The 21857-nt window shown below is 37.1% G+C and overlaps 1 protein-coding gene across 1 annotated transcript in view; it reads right to left on the bottom strand.

The window, feature by feature from the left end:
- Window positions 1-1048: 1048 nt before the first annotated feature.
- The window catches only part of LOC146145565 (zinc metalloproteinase-disintegrin-like MTP8), a 30912-nt gene continuing 10103 nt past the window's right edge, over window positions 1049-21857 (bottom strand). Inside the window, exons 10-21 of the mRNA XM_083389597.1 lie at window positions 18407-18595; window positions 17817-17979; window positions 14360-14474; window positions 13565-13673; window positions 11765-11957; window positions 10634-10702; window positions 10155-10266; window positions 8878-9007; window positions 7154-7240; window positions 5696-5907; window positions 5064-5404; window positions 1049-4169 (exon numbers count right to left, since the gene is read on the bottom strand). Of these exons, the coding sequence (XP_083245723.1) occupies window positions 3966-4169; window positions 5064-5404; window positions 5696-5907; window positions 7154-7240; window positions 8878-9007; window positions 10155-10266; window positions 10634-10702; window positions 11765-11957; window positions 13565-13673; window positions 14360-14474; window positions 17817-17979; window positions 18407-18595 (1924 nt within the window). The 3' untranslated portion in view covers window positions 1049-3965. The remainder of the gene's footprint in view (window positions 4170-5063; window positions 5405-5695; window positions 5908-7153; window positions 7241-8877; window positions 9008-10154; window positions 10267-10633; window positions 10703-11764; window positions 11958-13564; window positions 13674-14359; window positions 14475-17816; window positions 17980-18406; window positions 18596-21857) is intronic.

Below are 21857 nucleotides of genomic sequence, written 5' to 3'. Positions count from 1 at the left end.
CATTGATATGAAGTAAAAACAATTATAAAACGAAATAGCACGCAAACTGTGTTATATAAAAATATGACGTAAAGAACACAATTTAACCAAAACTGTATTCAATTCAAACGTTTACTTTTGATCCAAATCATTTGTCTAAAGATTTAAATAAAAAAGTAGTTGGCCGAATAGTTAAACAGTGTCAAAGTCAACTCATTTAAATATAAAGAACGAAGTGCAATTAAGTCATAAAATCTCATGGCGATTAATACAAACAGGTTTTGTTTACATTGTTTTAACAAAAAAATTCCTGAACAAATAAAAAAGATTTTTTACAGTTTCGAATGTCGTTTTGTTAATTGAAACTGGTGGATCTACATTTTTTAAACTGCGAGCTTGCAAAAACAAGGATGTACTGTTTAACCACAAACTGTTTTACCATATTGAAAAGCTTTTGCGCAGCCGTAATTCATCAGGTCAAATTAGGGATATCTTCAAAACAAACTACCGCTAAACTTAACAGTCGGCCTTACAGCACAAGACAACAGTTAAATAGCAAAACATTAACAGTTCTGTAACGCAAGAGATGCGCTTGCACTCGACAATATATTTTTTTAATAGTAAATAACACCCTTGGAACCATCCTAGAGCACGTTTGTGCCTTTGCAAACAGATAGAAAAACGCCGATTTAAACATTTTTATCTTTGCTTAGTCTCAACGCTATTTAACGTTACTAATGCTTTTTAAATCTTCTTTAAGTTAGCTCTATACTGCAAAATTATAGACAGAGGCACTTGGCTAAAATTAAAAAAATACAAAGTCTCAGGGTTGGTCCGTTTTAAATCGACGGAAATTCACGCAAGGCGAGATTACATAGTGCTTGGAAACGACAAATACGGGCGTATAGTGCAGACAGAAGTGCAAAAAGCAAATGTTGACATTTACTTGTAACATACTGCAACAGAACGGTCACTTGTACACGAAATACGACGAACGAAAATAAAATATTTTGCACGAGATTTACTAAAAAATGGAATAAAAATCTTAATAACGTTTCAAATGATTTAATAACGTTTCAAATGGACTCTAATAAAGTAACCCTCCAACCTAAATAGACATGCAACCTAATTTGCATGTAAAATAAAACCTATCAAAAAATGTATCGCTGTATCGCCTTTAATCCTTCTACTAAAAAAAAAACAAGATTATAATGGCAGAGGCAACCATTATAAAGACATTGGCTCTACGAAACAAAAAAATGAAACATTTTGGCCGAACGTAAAAAGTTTTAGTTGATTTGAACAAAATAGATAAAAAGCATTGTACGCTCGAAATAACCTAACATTTTAACTCATTAGAAAGTGCAAGTTGTTACAGGAAAATAATGATGGTTTACGCGCGATTTTTATACATTTAATAAGCAATGCCATCAATTACACTTTTTTGTATAACAGCTACTCTACAATACCAAGTAACAATTATTAAGTTGCCCAAAATACCTTACGCGCAACGTTTCCGCGCATAACCGATAATAAACAACATAGTGATTACTGCGGTAAGATAATTAATTGATTAGTGAAGGGTTCAATAGGGGTCGGTTTCGGAACTTTGCTGAACATTATAACCCGTTAGTTTTAACGGTCACTAAAAACATTTTGAGTTAACACTCATTGGCCACCTGATTTCTGTTAGTATTTTACAAGGCTACGGCAAAGGGCTCTTACGGTGCCGTTATGGTTGCCAAAGGGAAAAAATGATTCTAGTGGCAAATGTCCACAAGCGTATGTACGGGTACGGTTTATAGGTTGTCAATGATAAAAAGAAAAACGAATATTAATAATTCACCAACGAATAGCTTTCGATAGTCAAAGACTAAGGGTGTGATTATTCGAGTGAACAATTTGGTTAAAAATATAAACGATTTAACATTTTCGTAGTATGAAAATTCACCCACGCAAAAAAAAACAATATGACATCATCCGTAAATGCTAGTAAGTAAAAGTAAGACAAGCGACAATGTTCCAAGAATCGCCATTAAGTTGTAAAATTCATAGAGGTGCAACGTAAATTATTGGGATGGCTATATTGCAATGTAGAACTTAGTTGAATTATCGGGTTCACTACGACTTGATTTGGACAAGGTAAAATACACTAGAGTGTACGCCCTCTAAATGAAACGAGATTACGTTGCATAGCTAAGTCATCTCAGACCACATTGGTAGAATGAAACAAAGACCCTTTTTTTATCATATTTTTGCCGGCGACCAAATAAAAATAATGACGTCCAAGTGTATGTTACGTTTTACTGCAGGAAATAAATGCTTCGACTAAACGAAGTATCATATTTTCCTTGTTGGTGCGTCTAAGATGAATTGTGGTAATAATAAATTATTTTAATTATTGTATATAAAAAAAAGAAACGTTGACGTAAAGAATGGCAGAAAACGCTGTTTGAACGTTTTGAGCAAATCTTTCATCCATTTATTCAGTCATTTGGATAATATTTTGTATAAATGCTACTATGTACACGTTAAATATTGAAAAGGGATGCTGTGTTATGAAGAATGGCGATTGGTAGAGGTATGATAATGTAGCTGGTAAGAAATTAAAATGCTGAATTTTTAGGAGGCGCGAAGGGTTCTGTAATATGAAAGGACAAGGGAAAAGGCTGTTGGGATTTTTTATGATTTAAAAAATATAATAACTTAAAATATGTTCCCAAAGAGTATGAAAACAATCCGTCACAATTCTATATGATTTATAAGGTACATGATCAGAAACTTTATAGCAATAAAATTTGTTTTATGTTTAGTTAATAGCTTAGCAAATAACTCTGGTTAGAAGCGACGAATTCAAAGGCAGAAGCGACGAATTTTTAAATTTGAAGTAACGGTGAATTGACAAACGAAATACAACTCAATGAATGGTAAAAAAAAGGCCAGTAAAAAAACTTTTTGGGCAATAGATCGGCAAAAAGAGCTGGCAGTAACCTTTTTGAACTTGCTATGATACCAATAGGCTTATGTTGAAGGGGATTTATTATTATTAAATTTGCTGATTTAATCGACCCCTAAAAGTCAGCAAATCCCAATACATGCTTATTACAGTCGTGAAAAACGTAAAAAGTTGGGACAAATTGGCCTGGGTCAATGTTTTTCACTTAGATTATGTCACCGACTGTAGAAGATCACATGGTTAGGTTAATGGGAAACTGCTGGGGGAAATGTTAAGGCAAGGTGCACATTAATTAAATACGATTTTATTTTCGTTATTTGTCTTATGTTGTGTTCACCTACAAGGATTTCAGTTTTGAGGATTATGTCGCCAAAGCTACGCGGTTATGCGTAAATTGGGGTCTTCTCGTAAAAGGTTGAGAAACACTGGCTTAAGGGGAGTGTTCGAAAATATAGTTATCACTTTACCTATATTTTCACCAATTTAATGAAAATAGAAAAATGAGTTGCTGGCCATTTTGGCATTGCTGAAAGGTTGAACGGACGCGCTGAATTATCCATGGGGATTTCTTTTCAAACAAAAATGTGTAATTTGGTAAGGTTTCTGCTTTAAGGCAATTTGGATATCGATTAGACCTAGAGTAATGTGCACCACAAGTTTACAAGAAAAAACTTTACGAGAGTGGTTGTTTTATGAACAGAAAAAAGGTAGTTTTTTTTTGTAAGGCAGTTTTAACAACAAACTGAATAAACCTACTTCACCAAACTAAGGCAATATCTCTGCTTGAGTGCTGACATTTCTCAACAAAAATGTTTAAATTTGTTCGGTTTTCGTTTCAATGCAGTTAGAAACACGCCTTAACCAACTGACACCACTGTTATTAACTATACAAGAACGGGTGATTTTCACTTAAATGCTCAAAAGCACGAAGGCAAACCTAGAAAACAGCACCTTCCACAGAGCAACGAAACCGGATCGATCCGGTTTCAACCAGCAGCAGCAGCAACAAGATTTATTCGCTACAGCGAAATCACTGCTGTCCGAAAAGGCGGGCTTTTTCCATGACCGACAGGTTGGCAGCGTCGGGCGAGGAGGGATCGGTGTCGGAGAAGGTGCCGCTTGATTGGGGCCTTGGGGCCCGCGTTTGGGTGAAGGTGGGTTTCGGGTGGGTGGGCAGGATGGGTATGGAGCCGTGGTGGGGCTTTTTGGCAATCGACGGAGGCAGGGCTGGTTTCTAAACAAACATAAGAAGTGAAGAAAAGCGATGAATGTTTTATTTATAGAACGGAAACATGTGTGGAAATATTTGTATTCAATTATAGGCCAGATTTTGCGACAGTCGATAAAAAAGGCTATAACTTATATTTTTTGATTTAATATATTTGAATTATATATATTCGGATTTCTGTGTCTTAAAGAAGTTTTACGAGGTGTAACAAGCTTAGCCTACACATAACTATAGGAATCTATAAATGACACATAAAAATGAAGCTTTGTACTGATTGTTTTGATCAGCGTCTGACGTAGCGAAAAAATGAACTAAAGCAAATCGATTTTATAGGCGGGGCTATAAAGGTCTCTGAAATGCCTAAGAACCACAGAAGATTAAAAGCCACTAAATAATTTTTTCACCAGTGATGCAGCAATATACCACTAGGTTTTGTGTTAAGATTGCTCGTACATGATAGTGAGATCGTTGTTGTATACCAGGGGTAGACACATTTAACCTGGTTATGTGTTACGTGATTACAGTGTCTGTCGCACACAAGCGGGTCACTAAAAAGACCAATTGTTGTCTGGTTAAGCCTAACAAAGCGTTCTTTGACGTAACAAATTAACCTCCATTGCTTGCTTGGAATCCAATTAGCGCTCAAACTGTTTGATAAGTGTTCTTGTCACTTTTTTACCGAACCAGTCGATCGAGAGTCAAAAAATATTTCAGTAGCATGCAATCAAACATAGGTTGGCCTCACCTGACATACACCAGTGCGACAGTGGCTTGCGTTTGCCAGTTTCACTGCAGGATTGGTGCAATATAACACGAAATAGTCGTTGAAAACCCCACGCGAAAAAGGTTAGGATTTCTATATGCTATAGGTCGCATTTTAGTTTAGCATAGAAAACTTACCGGTTTAGCTTGGGGAGGTACCGGTGCCGCCCTCGCTGGGGCTGTATATGGGGCGCTTGGCACTTGGGGCTTTCCCATGGGCACCTGGGGCGGTTTGGCCGTGACTGGGTGCGCAGGTGGGGCGGGTGGCGGACCCAGGGGGGCCCTTTGGGGGGTCGACTGTGGGCGAACTGGGGCACTGATGGTGGGGCGAGGTGGGGGTAATTGGGAAGGTGGGGCCACTTTTGGGGGTGGGGGCCGACTTGGGGTAGATATCTGGGGTCGGTATTCCACGGCGGTGTAGCTTTGGGGGTAGCTGTTGCCATTCTCCCATTGGTCGTCCGTTTGGTGATAATTTTGATCTGAAAGAAGTTTTTTAAGTTTATTAAAACATAGCTTAATAATGAATTAATAAACCAATTAAAACTTTGCAAAAATTTTTTTTTTTTTTTTTTTTTTAATTTGAACATGCTTCCTGTATGTTTGTCACTTATATTTTTTCTAATTAAACACTCAAAGGCACGCGTTCCAATAATTTAATATTGCCTCGCGGGCCACAAAAAATGACGTAGGTTTGGACCACCCTGGTCTATATATAATTTATTCAACCAAACAGTAAAAACTTCACCACACACTGCTTTCACGACGCTTACCGTAGCTGTTTTGCTTAGGCTGTTTGTCCCACGAGTACGGGGCCACAGTGGCCGGGTCAGTTGTCCAGCCCTCCTCGCGCGACTGCGCAGGCGCGGTCGCCAGGGGCAACGGCTGGTCGATGAGGTTCGTCTTTGAAGCGGTTTTCCCGCCGCCCGAGTTTTTGCCGTGCGACTGCAGCTTATTGCGACGCACCGCTTCAAGGCGCTGTTCCCTGCGGATGGGGGATGTTTTTGTCAAATAGTGGAAACTATACTTGGCGAGGGCGTAAATAGAACGGTGATCCAGAGATGTTAGCGATTGAATTGTTTCGGACCACGAGTTTTATGCTCGGATTGTCGAAAATAATAGTTCAACAATAACGATATCAAAGAAAAATATTCAAATAGGCTAAATCGTCTGATTTACAAAAAAAATGTTTCATAAACGGAATTCTGTGCATAGACTATCGATTTTCTTAGACTGCCTTAAATAAAATGGCAGATTTAGACTGTTATCCATACACAGGAAAATTCTATTGGGATGTACATTTTTTTTAAATAGGAAACCTAAATACGAAACAAACAATTGTATAGTCTACAGACATAAATGGCTAAAAATGCCGAAAGTGACATTAAACAAAAATATTCTGCAACAAAAAAATTACTGTTTTTAACCATAAATAATAATACATTTGTATGAAAAAAAATTAATTGAAAATTTGTGGTTAATTTCTAAGCACTACATGGTAATGCTGTTAGGTTTAAGCAACTATCTACACAATAATTACCAGGCTGTTCATGCAAATTAGAATGAAACAGGCAAAATTGCGTTATGCAATTCGTATTAGACAAAATCAGCACAGGCCTAAGAATATAACTAAAAAACATTATTTTGTTTATCATAAAAAATTATGAAAGTTGACAAAAGTATAAGCTTAGATTTGCTAGTTAAAATAAATTTGCATCAATAGTTTTCTACATTTAAAAGGCAAGGGGCAAAGTTTCAATAGGGGCAAGTTTATAATTAGGTAAAACATAGGGAATTTAAAACAAACCACAGTATGGAATTCGCCAAATTTTGGTTAACTTAGAGTTAGAAGATTGCCAGTGTGTATCAAAGAGGTACATTTGAGCAATCTTTAAAACTTTTTCTAGTCCAACACTCTCCAAACGTAGGCTATTAAGTAAACGTTTTAATCGTTCTTTAAAAAAACAGAGAGGTCGAAAGGTTTGTGTGAGGTTAGACATCTATTACAGTGAAGCTTACCACGCTGTAATGGTAGAAGGCAGTGTCTGGCTATTAGAGAGCGAAATAACACAAACTGCCACCAATGATACAATTAATGTCACCAATGGCAATTAATGAAGTTATACAATGAAGCCTAAAGCATGTTTCTACATGAGTTTGAAATTGTTAATTGCGATTGCAAGCAGGCTCAAGCCAATTACTCTTTTAGCTGAGATCGCTAAATTGCTTACTCGACAGGCAGATTTGAGTCGACTTGACGGTAAATCGAGTTCTTTTTACTTTGCTTATTCTGTCTAATGGTGTTCTGTCGTCTTTCCCTGCAAACGCAAGCGAAAAGCTGAAAATGCAAATTGGCGCGGCAATATTTGAGCTGCAGCACACCTCTATAGCGCGGGTGCAGATCTGTTCACTGCTGAATCCAAAGCACTTTTTCACACCGTATACCACACGGACAAGAGTGCTTGTTTAAAGATAGGCCTTCATATAGCGAACGAGATATAGAAAGGGCACTATTATTCCAAACCTAAAATGACCTTGCAGATATAGACATTGAAAAAGCGCAGATGATTTTGTTCGTTTTGGAATGGCATGGTACCCATGAGACGAGACGCAAATTAGTAAAATAGCCATGAATATATTGAAGATTTACTGAAGGCTTCAATCGTAAATTAGTGCAGTATTCGTTGCAGGGTAGAATGCTACTAGTAGAGAAAGCCAGGGGTGACCGCATGGGTAGAATCAGCTACACACTGATTTTTTAGCGTGTACTGCAAAGATCTTTTGAATTTGCCGGCACGTCCTAAATATTGCGCTATGTGAAAATTGTTGTCAGCCCAAAACGTTTTTTTGAATTGTACCAACTTTTGCAGTGTTCTCAAAACAGCCACGAGAGATAATATACACGCGTGAGGAGCGAACGAGTAGTGCCTTGGAAAGATGGACTGTGGTGAAATGAAATGACTTAAAAATATATATTTTTAAATCACCATTATTGTACTGCAAGCCTGGCGACTGAGAACTACGAAACCAAATGCGCAACATTTTGATTGGGGGTTTTGCAATGACACGAGTCTTAAAATAAACGCAACCTTAACAAGTAGTTAACATATAATCAAGCACAAAATGTTAACATATTTAAGTTATTTTCACGTTTCGTGCAAAAAGGGTTATTTCACAACAAACCCATATTTATGCATGACGGACGTATAACGTACAATTCGATCGTGTGTTTCACTTTTACACAGTCATTGTTATGCGAGTTCAAGTTGCGGCACAAGAAGAAAATAAAAATATATATTCGAGGCAAAACTTTGTAATCAATCAAATACATTTCTACCTCTAACAATCACCCTTTATAGACTACAAGGCAATTGGTAAATACGATGGAGAAGATAGCAGTGTTGTAATAACTTCTATAAGTGAACCTAAGTCAGTGTTTTCAAATAACCTTACTTACGTCATTTTGATAAATTATTAGACTTAAACTTAAGTCACCTTGGTAAATGTTCAACTTAATCTTAAGTGTTTTATATAAAACATTTTTTTGTAAAAAATGGGTAATTTTGGCTTAAAATTTGGATGTACGCTATTTATTTGTTTTTTAATGTTTGCTATGCAAATATTGCTTTAAATTAGGTGAATTAAATTTTAATCTATAACCCTAATTTTAATGACAATGACTTGAACCGGAATTGACTTGCTATGGCAATGACTTGGACTGGGACTGGTTTACAACACTGGTAGGTAGTATGCATGAACTTTTTTTCAAGACTCGCATTTTTACCTGCATGCTAATCTTCCAACATTACAAAAATAGTTCAGCGGCGCACATTTTAAGAACGAATGGCTTAACACAGCAGCAACTAAACGTAGCATTCTCGCGTACTTACAAGCGATCACATTAATTCAAATAAACAAGGAACACAGTACCGTGGTATATCTTCAACGAACCAACCTGTTTTTGCGCAGCGTTTGAATGTAGGCGCGACCACCACAGTACTTGTACCAGAGGAAGGTACCAACGCCAAGTATGAGGGGGAGGACAACGACGAACATGACGATCATCAGAATCATCTGTTTGTCGGCTAAAAATTAGAGAAATAATGTCAATAGAGAAGAACAAGGGACAAAGATTTGTAATGCCGAACCCTGTACATCCGTGTAATCGGCGTTTTGTAAACGTGTAGCAACTGAATAAGGCTGAAGCATAATGGCTGGAGGTTGTAGTAAAAGACGTATAGTAAGAATATCAAAACCCATACAGTACCAGGTATCTTTTCGGACGTTTGGAATACCTCTTATTCTCTTTTTTCAACATAAAACACCAGATGTGGTGTGGATTAGAGGTGTAATTTTAACATGGTCATGAAAATTGTACGCACAACAATCAAATCAAAGACATTAGATATATATTAGGAATACAAACGTGCAAATCGTGATTTTAGGTAAAGCTTACACTTACTTTGTTTAGTATTTTACTAAAGAATACTATAGTTAGACTAGTAGAGAAAGCTTGTGTTGATTGACAGCCGAAAAGTTTGATTAAGGCTGCACGTAATGAAAATAAAATAAACGCAAAAAGAATGTCACATCGAACTCACTACGACATAAGGCGGATATATGGCAGGACAACTTCCTTGAATTTTTGTGCAAGGCTTTGAAGACATTTAAAACCTTAATTTTACGCCACAAATGCAATAGTTCAACGATCGGTTGTACACTAATTCGGTGCACTAAGTACATATCTCATAAATATTTTACACTTAAAAGGGCTTTCAGGTGTGTCATACACGAGACGAAACAAAGCCGAGATAGCCCTAAGGTATCGAGAGATAAAGCTAGTCAGTCAAAAAAAATAAATGTTGACCAAAAAATCTCAAAAATTTCATCATTCACTCAGCACCGTGAATGTTGATTGAGCTTGGGGAAAGGGGGTTAACCGACAAGAACGCTGCAGTCACAATATTAGACGATGGAATTCCGCCCGTTTTAGTCATAAACTACAACGCGTGATGTATGTCAATTGAATGCAACTATTTTGGAGCCATTCTGGACAGTATAACAGTCCAAATTGAAAACTTTGCACATTACATAAGGAAAGTGTTGGCTCTGGTCTAGAATTCACCCACAACCTTGAAACATTTATTTTAAAGCAACGCACAATATTTGGGTTAGGGTGTCAGTTAGTGTTTGGGCTAGGGTGGGTCAAGCATTATTAATTTTTAAAGTTACCTAGTCCGTCGTTGATCGGGCCGCTGTCAATGCTACCTCCCGTTCCCTCTTTATTACAATAGGGCGGAGCCCAACCCGACTCACAGTGGCAGTGGCCGAGGTTGTTGCAGACCTTTTCAAAAAGGATTAGACAGATTGTGTAAAAGACAGTGATTACGAAGAAAAATTAGGTATAATAAAAAAGCTTGGTATTATTGAGATTAAGCAGGATAATATCACATATTATTTTGACTGTTAGATTAGAAACAGTGGTTCACAACCTTTTACGGCTTACGGCACCCTCCCTCCAAAAAAGTAATAGATTCCTACCAAAAAGCTTAAGAATAACAGCAAAAATCAAATTCCTCAAGATAATATTTCGCGGCACCCTTGAACATTAGAAATAGCACCCTGTAGGATGCCGCGGCTCCCGATTGAGAACCACTGGAATAGTTTATAGCATCCACAGTATATCAACATTAAAGCACCAAACGACTCACCCCGTGTCCAGTGCATGTCCTTGAGCAAGTAAGCGGCGGAACGTCTTTACATTGGCCTTCGGCGCACACCTTGAACAAACCAAAAGTTACCAAAAATTGTTTTTCGTTTAAAACGTTTAAATGTTGTAACTTACAATCGTTGGCCGAACCACGATTTTTAACAAGCCATCTACTTTTTAGATAGAACATAACGACGTTATGTTTAATCGTGACGATAGAAACAAGCATTTTGTAATTTTTTATTTAATTTTTTTTTATCATGGGCAGGCCAAACAAAATGTTAAACATAGCGCTTTAAACTGAGTAGTGCGAGAATTCGCAACAAAACAGTTGACGAAATGCATTCCAGTTGTTGAATCTAGTACGCATCTGCTTAACAATGTGTTGGTTCCGTGAAAAAAAAATCATTGCGCGGCACATTAAATATGGACTTACCTCGACATTTATGCAATAAAACATTTTTAATAAATTATTGTAGGATAAAATAGTCAAATTGTCTACTGACATGTTTTAAAAGTGGCAAGCTTGGACCAAAAAGCATTCCTGGCTTCTAACAATTTGATCCGAGGACAACATATTTTTTTATGTTTTATAGTATTAAAAACCCATCTTGGCTGTATGGGCAGAAAGCAACTTATAAATAAAAGATATATAGATGTAAAATATACCTTAGTAGTTTTATTAACAAGACTATGCTTTAACATTTCGTCATGGACTGCTGCTTAAGACAAGATAACAGCTTGGAGAGCAACCCTGTAGTACAGGGGTTCCTAAACTTTTTTTACCGCGGACCCCTGAATTTTTTTTGGCTCGCGTGGACCATGGTAGGCAAAAAAAAAATTTCAAAAATGACGTCATAAATATAAGTCACAAAAGAAACAGTCTGCACAAATCTCCTGATTTTGGTCTAAAAATGTGAAAGTGAAATGCAGACTTAATACATACAGTGCAAAAACCGTTTTAATTTGAATTTAACTGTTTTTTTTGATAAATCGATTACTTCTTAAATTGAACTTATATTTCAATTAGGCCTTCATGGACCCCCTAAAACTAGTTCACATACTTTCAAGGAATGCATGCGCCCCAGTTTAAGAACCCCTTCTCTACACGAAATAAAAACATAAAAAATACCTTATTTTTGCCGCACAGAGTGCCGTCTTTCACAAGCCCGGCGTCCTCTACGTCAGTGGCAGCTGATGACGTAGTCTTGCACGAGTACGTCACGCCGTCGAATTGCAGGCGATTGTTCCAGTTCACTTTGTTCGAGTTCACCATGGGACTGCTCTCGCCGCCCTGACACTGCAGTTTGCCGCACATTATGTCCCTGCAAGTAAATGAAAATTTCGGTTATTCAACCGGGCTTATGGGCTGCTCGACTCGATGACCGAAAGGTCCTTTTGCTGTCCTTGTGTTATTTTTTATGTTATTTTGTTTTTCAACGTTTGCAAGGATGAACAAAAATAAATTGAATCTGAATCGGCTTAAGCTAAAAAAACTTTTTTGTGTGCTTTGGCTTTAGTTTTTAATTTAGCCTGCGGAACGCCGAAAAATTTGCAGCTGGACATGTGTATATATAACTGATTTTTTTATCACTTGCTGAAATACGGTCTGCTGATCCCTTTCGATTAATGTTGTATGCAAGAACAGGAGGAAAATGTAACTTTGCTACGGTTGTTTCTCGACTCGTTCTCCTCTAGGCCTGTGTAGTTCAGTTCGTCTTTCAGTTTGTGAGTTCTAACCTCATCGCAGGCTAATTTTTCAAGCCTGTTCTTGCTTGCACTACGATCCTGATCATTACTGATTTCGGTAAGCCTATGTATATGAGTGCCGTTATCGTTGGCCAGTACGACCCTGAAAGGCTTGATTATTCAATACACATGGTGTATAAAAAATTTTCAGTTTCAAGTTTGAGAACCGCTGTATTAGAAGATAAGAGTAGCACACGTCCGTAACTATTCCTTAAAGAGGAAGCGAATTTACCATGGCCGAGATAGTAAATTTGCCGTTGGATTTAAGGCCTTCAGAAAATTTCCACTGAAAAAAAGTTAAAAAAAATTATGACGTTCATTAAAATTGTTTGTTTTTTAAAGGGTAGTTGCCAAACACTGGATTGGTCGATTAAATGCGGATAAAATCATTTATTCCAGCTAATATTTAGGTAAAAAATAGAAAACAAAATAATTAATATGACATGTTGAAAGTTTACTGAAGTGTTTGTGGGGCCTTTTGTTTTTTTATAGTCTAGGGACTACATAAAACCTTTAAAATTGCAAAATTCACCAATACTATTATTAGTTACAAACATTACTTTTTACAAAAGCGATCTGGAGAGCCAATCCCTAAGAGAGACTATTTCAAAAATGTGCCTGGGTGTAAATAATATACATTTAAACGGTAATGCACCAGGAATCTAGGGAGAATAGAATAATAATCAAACGTAAGCAAGAGCGTTCGGCTATAACTTGTTCAAATTAAACTAAATTCAAAGGCATTGGAGTCAAAATAGGGTTATTTCTCAATATTCAAAATCGTGTTTCCATGAAAAGATAAGATAAGGGCTTGAAAAACGGGGAAACTTACATGCTTGTTGCAATTTTTTAAATGGGAATTGCATTAGAATTTGCAGAAATAACACATTTGTAGAATAACACAATACTATTATTACTTACAAACATTGTTAAAAAAAATAGCGATCGGGAAAGCTAATCTCTAAAAACGACTAACTGTGGCTTGGTGTAAATATACATTTAAAAGGTAATATACACTTAAAACGTGCATCAGGTATCCAGTAAGAAAATTATAAAAAAATTCAAACAAGGGCTTATACGTACAGCTATAACTTTTATAACTAAATGCAAAGCATTGTAGTCAAAAGGGGGATATTTCAGAGTTAAAAGGGTACAAAACGTGTTTTTCTAAAAAAAAACCCACATGTCTGAACAGCGAATAAAAGTGCCGTTGTTCCCGTTTCCGCAATTTCCGATGACGTTTCCCTTCTTGTTGATGACGTTGTAGCAGATGTCGTCACTGTTGGTGGCGCCTACACAAAAAAGAAACGGCATTACCACCATAACAAAAGTTGCGTGAACTGAAACTGTCTGATAACTTGTTGTCGGTTTAAAAATGCACCGCAAAGAACATGTTTACACGAGGTTTAAATATTTAAATAAATCATTTTTACCAGAATGGTTCTTGAACAAATTTTTCAAAATTAAAAACATTTTTTTAGCCATCATGGGCGATACAATATGTATATATGGATAACCTTCAGTTTTTTAAGCAAATTAAACTCGTTTTTTGGAATTTGTTTTCATCTGTTAAAATTGTCCTTAGTTTTCACGCAAGCAAATCGAATGTGTAAATTTTACAGATAATTCCTGCTGTAATGCAAGGTATTTATGTCATCCTCTAAATCTATGTCACGAAGTTGTATGCAAGTTAATGATATCACAGGCCACAGAAAGGCTGCAGTGAAGTATAGTATTAACAAACCTGACGAAACTCTATGCCCTGGATAACTAAGACGTTAACCAATGGATACGCAAAATAAATTAATTAGTTTTATACGCTTACGTATTGACTAAATTCCATACAGTTAGCCTTCGCAATAAAACCTTATCGATATGAACAACGCTTTATCACATGCACGCATATTGCAACGACAACGGCATGCGACCAGACCTTTTGAATACGTAAAAATATTTGTTCCCATAATAAATCGTCTACCTGTTCCCCAAATGTTCTGGCACTGCAAGTCGTAAGTAAGGCACACTCCCTCGACACACATGGCATTACCGTTGCTGCAAAGATGGCCGTTTTCGTTGTACACGTTTCCAGGGCACTGAAACAAAACAGGCGAAATTGGGAAGCGAGCATGGACAAATCTAACCGCAATGTTGTCATGGCCGCCCCGCCCCCTGTTGGGGCACTTGTCACCTATCGAATTTCAAAATGCGACTATCATTATTGTTTATATATTTATTACTGCTTATCAGTTTTACTAAGTTACTAATGGCATAATATAGATTTGTATATAAATTTCTACTGATATAAAATCGTATGTTCATATCAATATCATATAGGTACTGAAGCTAAATTAAGTGTATATTCATATTGCGGCAAAATTTTATTAAAGTACCAACGTTTCGACTACCTATTTGGGAAATCTTCTTCAGGCCAATATAATTGCAATCATAAGCGAAAAAATATATATGCATACTAGACAAACAACAAGTAAAAAACACAATAGACCACGTTCTAAACTACCATGCGAGAAAATCGAGATAAACAACCAACAATCGGACAACGCGAAAAAAGCTACATTAATGTTGTGCTATACTTTAATTACTACATCAATGTTGTGTTAAACTTTAATTACTTAAAAGTGGCAATCACGGCCTTATAACCAAAAGTACGAGCCCAATACTAGTATTTTGGGGTAATTTAAAAGAATTCCATCTGACATATGCTTAAATTTTCATATGCTGTAAAGATTAAATTTTGAACAGCGTGGAATTATTCAACTTTCAAAAAACAGTATATACAGTTTACTGTTGTAAAACGGAAGATGATTGGAGATATGTTAACTGCTTTAAGTTTAACATTAGGTTAAACCAGTGGTTCTCAACGGGGTGCCGCGGCACTCTAACGCTCAAGGGTGCCGAGATATATTTCAAAATCTTAGGATTCCAAATATTGCATTATTAAAGTAAGCTTCTTGATACAATTTGTTGTGCACCATCAAAGTGCCAATATTTAATAAGTTTTTCAACCTTGTTGCACAGTATGTGATGTTTCAATCTCATTTATTGTAACGTTACACTTAACCAATGAGCAAAAACGCGAGCAAGGGTTATAAGAACTATTTACAAAAAAAAAAAAAAAAAAAAAGGTTGGAAACCACTGGGTTAAATAAAGGTGGCAGTTCTGTAAAAACCTGTAGCAAAAAGCTATATTAGAGTGATAAAAAGTGAATCTAAGCTTTACCTAGGACAACGAAAACTAGGGATTTGGGGTTCATATTAACGAGGGCAGTGGTTCTCAACCGGGGTGCCGCGGCACCCTGGGGTGCCATTTATAATGCTCAAGGGCGCCGAAAGATATTTGAGAAACTTTAAGTATCTGATTTTTGCTCAACTCTTACAACTTTTTGTGTAAGATTAGAGTGGAACAAATCCAATTATAAATTCCTAAGTTGTGTAGATTTGATGTGTGTTGTTTAAGTTCAGTTTATTGTGACATTTTAGTGAATTATCTACGGAAAAATCATGTAGGGGTGCCGCATTCTATTTATTATTTCTGATGGTTGCCGCAATCCATAAAAGGTTGGGAACCACTGGACTAGGGATTGGGGGTTCACAAACAGATTACTCGACATATATAAAAGTTATATGTGTCTGAAACTCCAACCGTTAAAAGGTTAACAAGAATTCGGCAAAGGCCAAGGCAGACAAAAAACAAACCAAACGAAGAGCATTTTGATAGCAAACTCGAGCGCACTTCACGGCACCAAAGTGTATTTACTTACAAGAACTTCACATTGGCGGTAGCCATATTGCCATATAGTTCCTAACATGAAAACTATTAGTGCAAAATGTGCAGGTGTGAGTTAACGAAAGGCGTTTAGCAAAAGCGAAATTGAAATGCATTTATTTAGTATCCGGATTTTGAAAAAACATCCCCAAACCGAAAGGGTCTTAATTTCAAGGAAAGCTGCTAAAAAGCATCATTTTTAGCAAGGAATAGTTAAAGAGAGTTGAAAGTTCTCCACAATAGATGTTACATAGCCTATATTACACATAACAGTTTATATTTCATGTCAAGTTATGTCGTATTGATTAAACATGCTCGCAAAGATAAAAATACGCACGGGAACCAGCTCGATCTGTTTATTATGCTTTATGAATAATTAAAAATATAAGCAAATCGAAATGACTTTCTATGACAAGCCGGTGCGGGGATTGCGCATTACATGACACTTAATAATAGAATGATCTTTTGGAAATCTCGGATATTCTTTCAGTTCAAACATTTTGTGGAAATTTTTGTTTTTGTGTGTTTCAATTTGTGGCATGTAAGACTTTCACATTATTGATATACCGAGTGTTCACCAACTGTTTGCATTAAGTGTCCATTGCTTGTATTATATCGTGCCTATCATAGGCATATACCAGTATATAACTCGAGGTGTCCATATCATTCCGATACTGATACCCGATAAAATATTATGGTCGAAAAATCAAAACGTATGAAATTTAAATGTACCCAGAAAACGTTTGTCAAGTCGTTCGGCAAAACTTTTCTTTGGGGCGAGTAAGCTTAGTTCTTCTTTTACTATTTTATGAGTAAGTTACCTTCCGAGACGAGAAACGCTGTACTGTTTATAATGACAATATCGGAACGAGACCGATACTACCTTGAATCAACTTGTTACACCTCTTCGCAACATGTATCGGTTCAGGTCGGAGATATTCGGTTTAGTGCTGAAGTATGTTGTTGGCCAGCAGTGTCTCATACCAATATATTATCAACACAAATCGACAATAATTTGGCACTTGATCAATGAATTGCAAAACCAAAAGGTCGAGTAGATCGACATCATCTTGATTGAGACGTTGCGATACAAATTTGAATCATCTTCAGTTAATGTGACTGAATTAAATCAAGGTGTGACGCAATTATTATCTTCTCAGACAAATTACGTGAAGATGATACAAATTTGTATCGCAACGTCTCAATCAAGATGATGTCGATCTACTCGGCCTTTTTGTCTTTGAAATTCATTATCAAGCTATATTTCAGATCTGTGCATAGTGTACCCAAGTCAATGACTTGAATTGAGTCTTTTGAGTAAATGACTTGAATTGACTTAAGTCTTTTAGACAAATGACTTGGGTTGAAATAAAGTGTTTTCATTTATCATTTTTTTGTAAAATTGGGTTAATATATATTGTAATTTTTGCCTATTGCTTGCTGTATTTTTTGGTATTTTTTTGTTTTTTGGTGTTTTTGGTTAAGGTATTGCTTATAATCGGACTAGTTTACCCAATTTTAATGGACCAGGACTTGTAATTGACTTGCTCTAATTATGACTTGACTTGGACTTGACTTGTTAGTTATTCAAAAAGACTTGACTGGGACTTAAGTCATTTCAAGATGACTTGTTTACAACACTGGCACTTACATATGGCGAATGTCCAGTGCAGAACTCTGGCAGGTCGCACGGGTTTCCCTTGGTTCCCCGGCACGATTGGCCGGCCCTGGAATACTTGCACGACTCGCAGCAAACGCCCGCATCGCACTCTGCGTTCTCGTACAGCAAGCAGGTAGTTGCATTGCAGCATTTGCTGGAAAAAAGACAAAGGGACGTAGAGGTAATTTGAACTGCTTTATAACATATCATTTTTAATGTAGGCCAATTGTCGGTGCTGTGATTGCCCTGGTGAATACTTGGATTCAAATACTTGAAACAGCGCAGCATTTGTTGGAAAAGAGATAAAAGAACATCGGCAAAATCTAATTTATAACGAGCGTAAACCTTGCGTTTAAATTGCGTTAGCGACACAAAAATAGCATTTAACAATGACACAGTTTTTGACGTTTGAATAAAATGATTAGCTCTGGTTCTATATGTTTTTCTCGCTTTTAGTGTATACCCAAAAACCTACTAAAGCTACACAAGCGATACGATAACAAAATTGCAAACCAAATTCAAAAAGCTATCGATTTCGGTGCATAACTGCGATAGGTTAGTCCGCAAATTCCGTCCTTTACCTTGTGCAGTCCTCCGGTAGTCCACAATCGCACTGTTCCCCTGTTTCCACAATGTCGTTGCCGCACTTGGGCCCGCCGTAAATTCGGTTTGGAGGCGGCACGTTGAGCAGACAGTTGCCCAGACCTAGGTTGAGGCCTTTGTTAAGGTATTCCTTGCTGCAAGATGACCAGTCTTTTTCCGGGTGGCCCCTGTCGACCAAAAAAGTTTATTTTCAGATTGGCGTCATACATTGGGAAGGCGATTTGGAATAACGTAATGGACTGTGTGCCTGTAAGCATTGGCAGGGGTATTTAGGTATTCTTTGCTGCAAGAAGACCAGTTCTTTTCCGGGTGGACCCTGTCTACCAAAAATGCTATTTAGACTGGGGTCAAGCCTTAGGGAGGGCGATTTAGAATAATGTAATTAACAACAGTGTGCCTGTAAGTATTGACAGGGGTTTACAAAGCACGTTGGGCTTTTAGGGAATATGTATTAGTACATTAAGGAGTAAGTAAAGGCCTGGGGATTTTGGTACCTTGTGTACATTTTAGTCTTGTCGGTCAAAAAATGACATTCATAAAGTATTGTCAGTGAGGCTGTTGATCTGACATACGATACAAAATTAATTGTTTGTACTAATCAAGTTATCCTTAAGTGTGTAAATTCGTATATTTTGTGGTGTTTCAAAAATATGTTTTACTTTTTCAGAGAATTTTGCGAGTCGGGACATAATAAGCAGGCGCTAAAAAATCGTGCCGTTCGCACGTTTCAAAATCCTTGGCTGGCTCGATGGTCAGGCAAGCTCTTTGACTACACAAAATCACGTAAATCAAACCGCAAAACAGTAAATGCAAATCTTTTGATATTAGCATATAAATAGTTACAACGTCGTTTGCTGGGCGAGGTATGAACGTATCTAAAGCCTCAAGGTGTCACACAGCACAACGCACGTTAAACATATGGCACTCTAAAGTTAGAAATAACACTCATAAAAATCTGCTGACACGGTTTTGCGCAAATTGTGCTTATGAGACCGAATGCGGACACAGGTTGCAAAACGGTTTTCCACCTTGCTTTACACTTATACAAATCATGTGAACGAGATACGAAAATAGAACAAACCGCAACGCCAGAACAGCTGGATTGAAAAACCAAAATGTGTTGACAAGGCTTTGACGAGTTGCAGGCGTGCGACATAAGGCCAGGGTTGGTATTTCACCACTCTTCAATTTTCTGGTGAACTGCATACTGGCCCGCGGGCATTCATTTCGCAAGGTTTCGATGTGGCGAAACTTTTAATTTAATCGCTTGATATCGAGACAAGCTAAACTGGAGTAAGCACCGCGGAAAACACACCGCGAAAAGGCCACCTTCGAAGAACATAATCGAAAACTACGGGCGGTGCTTTTAAATACTTGACGAGATAAGCGGTCGGTTTTATCGGCATCTCGGCTATTTATAATTACCAAAAATTCAATATTAGCACTAAACAAATAAGAAAAATATGACAGATCCGTTTAGTTATTAAGGTATTTTAGAGATTGTCACAGAATGGACCCAAACAAAACAAAAATAAGCTTTCAAAAATAAACATTTCATGACCTGTACATTGTACAACACTTGGATGATTAACAAACGCCTTGATTAACAAACTGGTTTGTGGAAAATTAACACTTGTGCGCCAAGAAATAGACTTGGATCACCAGTCTAGCATACATGGCCTGTTTTTGTACTTAGGCTGGTAAAACTGACGCAAATAAAAAACTCTAGTTTTTTATTATTAGAAGAGCAGTTTATATTGTGGGACGCGAACAACTTTACCTGGTGTATTTTAGGCAACCATGAAATTCCCAATTTTTATACAAGCATCTGCGTACCAGGTTCAATCGTTTGTTAAGATTTACAAAAATCCAGCTCCCATAAATTTAACATATATGTATAAAACATACGGGAGATATTTTAACTGAAATGTAAAGCTAGTTTAAATAAAAACTGTCGCATGAAATCCCCATAAACTAACACCGTGCTTTGTAACTACCAAAACATCAATTAATCAACATACCCTGGATAGCCAATTAATAATAAGAGGAAGTAACGTAACGTGTGTATAAGTGTGTAAAACAAAAGCGTAGTAAAGTTATAAAACTGCCATAAGAAAAAGTCCCAAAGACCACAGCAATCTGAACACAGTGCAATGCAACAGATAACTTGATTTCTATTGATTTTGAGGCCAGGTCTGATAGACATTTCCAGCGACAGTATCGGTGTACAATCGTACATACCATTGAATTTGGCTGCTCGAAATAGCCGTGTTTCAACCAGGAAGTTGGAATTGCACACACTCCGGTCTGCATTAAATGAAATGTGTCCTAAAGGCTGTGCTCGCTGGGGCTTAAGCCGATATTCCCCGCTGGGTTTAAAATTATTTGGCGACCTTGTGTAGTTTAAAGGTATTAACAGCCGGCCATCGTATTACTTTTAACCCACTTTATAAGCTGCGTCGCTACGGTTACTTTAGGAAAAATGCGTATAGAACAGTGTTACTTCACCTTTTTGGAGGCGACAAATACTAAGCGTAGGTATTTACCAGCAAAGTTTTGGCGTTTTTTTTTCACTGGACTTTTTGTAAGCCTAAAGTTTTTGCAACGCAAACAAGACAGTAGAATTCGAAAGTTCGAAATAAAATAACATTAGCCATGTTTAGCTATTGCTCGCACAATTTACTAAACCGATAAAGAAATGTTGCTCAAAACCAATTTAAAAAAATCTAACCATCCCGTAATTTATATGAATCGATATCGCCTACCAAGTTCGGCTGAGTGATTTATCCACGAAAGTGCGGAAAGTGTGGTGTTCACGCGCCACTAGTCAAAAAAAAACAGGCGCAGCTCTCAAAACACACACGATTTCAGGCACTATGAGTTGGGGCGAGGTTGTTGGTCATAGTCCGTGGCCCAGCAAACCAAGACCAAACAAAATGCACACCAATGGTCGGTTTTGTGCGTTAAAATAGTATTTGGGGACGCATTAACTTTGTTTCCTTGATTTTTAGATAACACCCATACAAATACAAGTATGTGATCGAGGCACAATAAATCAAGTTAACATTTTATGTCCACCTGGTGGTCGGTTTTATGTGTCAAAATAGTATTAAGGGAGGCAATAATCTTAAATTTTACATATGCGCATCAAAAAACGTCAAATAGTAATATCTGAAAAGCAAGTTTCGAAATAATGTGGACTTGTGTATTGCTAACTCCTTGATTTTTAGGTGACAGCCGTACAAACATTACTATTGCAATCGGAATCATAAAGTGAAGAAACATGTTTCAAACGATCGTATGTCATGTATTACTACAGCCTGAAAAGCGCTTTTGTGCGGTTCGATTTCATGGAAAACTGTGGTCACACACTGTTAGCACAGCGTAATCTTGCAATCTCGAACCATCAACTGTAAGCGGGACGTAACG

This window comes from Ascidiella aspersa, chromosome 5 (genome assembly GCF_963924565.1).
Source record: "Ascidiella aspersa chromosome 5, kaAscAspe10.2, whole genome shotgun sequence".
Classification (NCBI taxonomy): domain Eukaryota; kingdom Metazoa; phylum Chordata; class Ascidiacea; order Phlebobranchia; family Ascidiidae; genus Ascidiella; species Ascidiella aspersa.
This window is presented reverse-complemented; position numbering and strand designations above follow the sequence as displayed.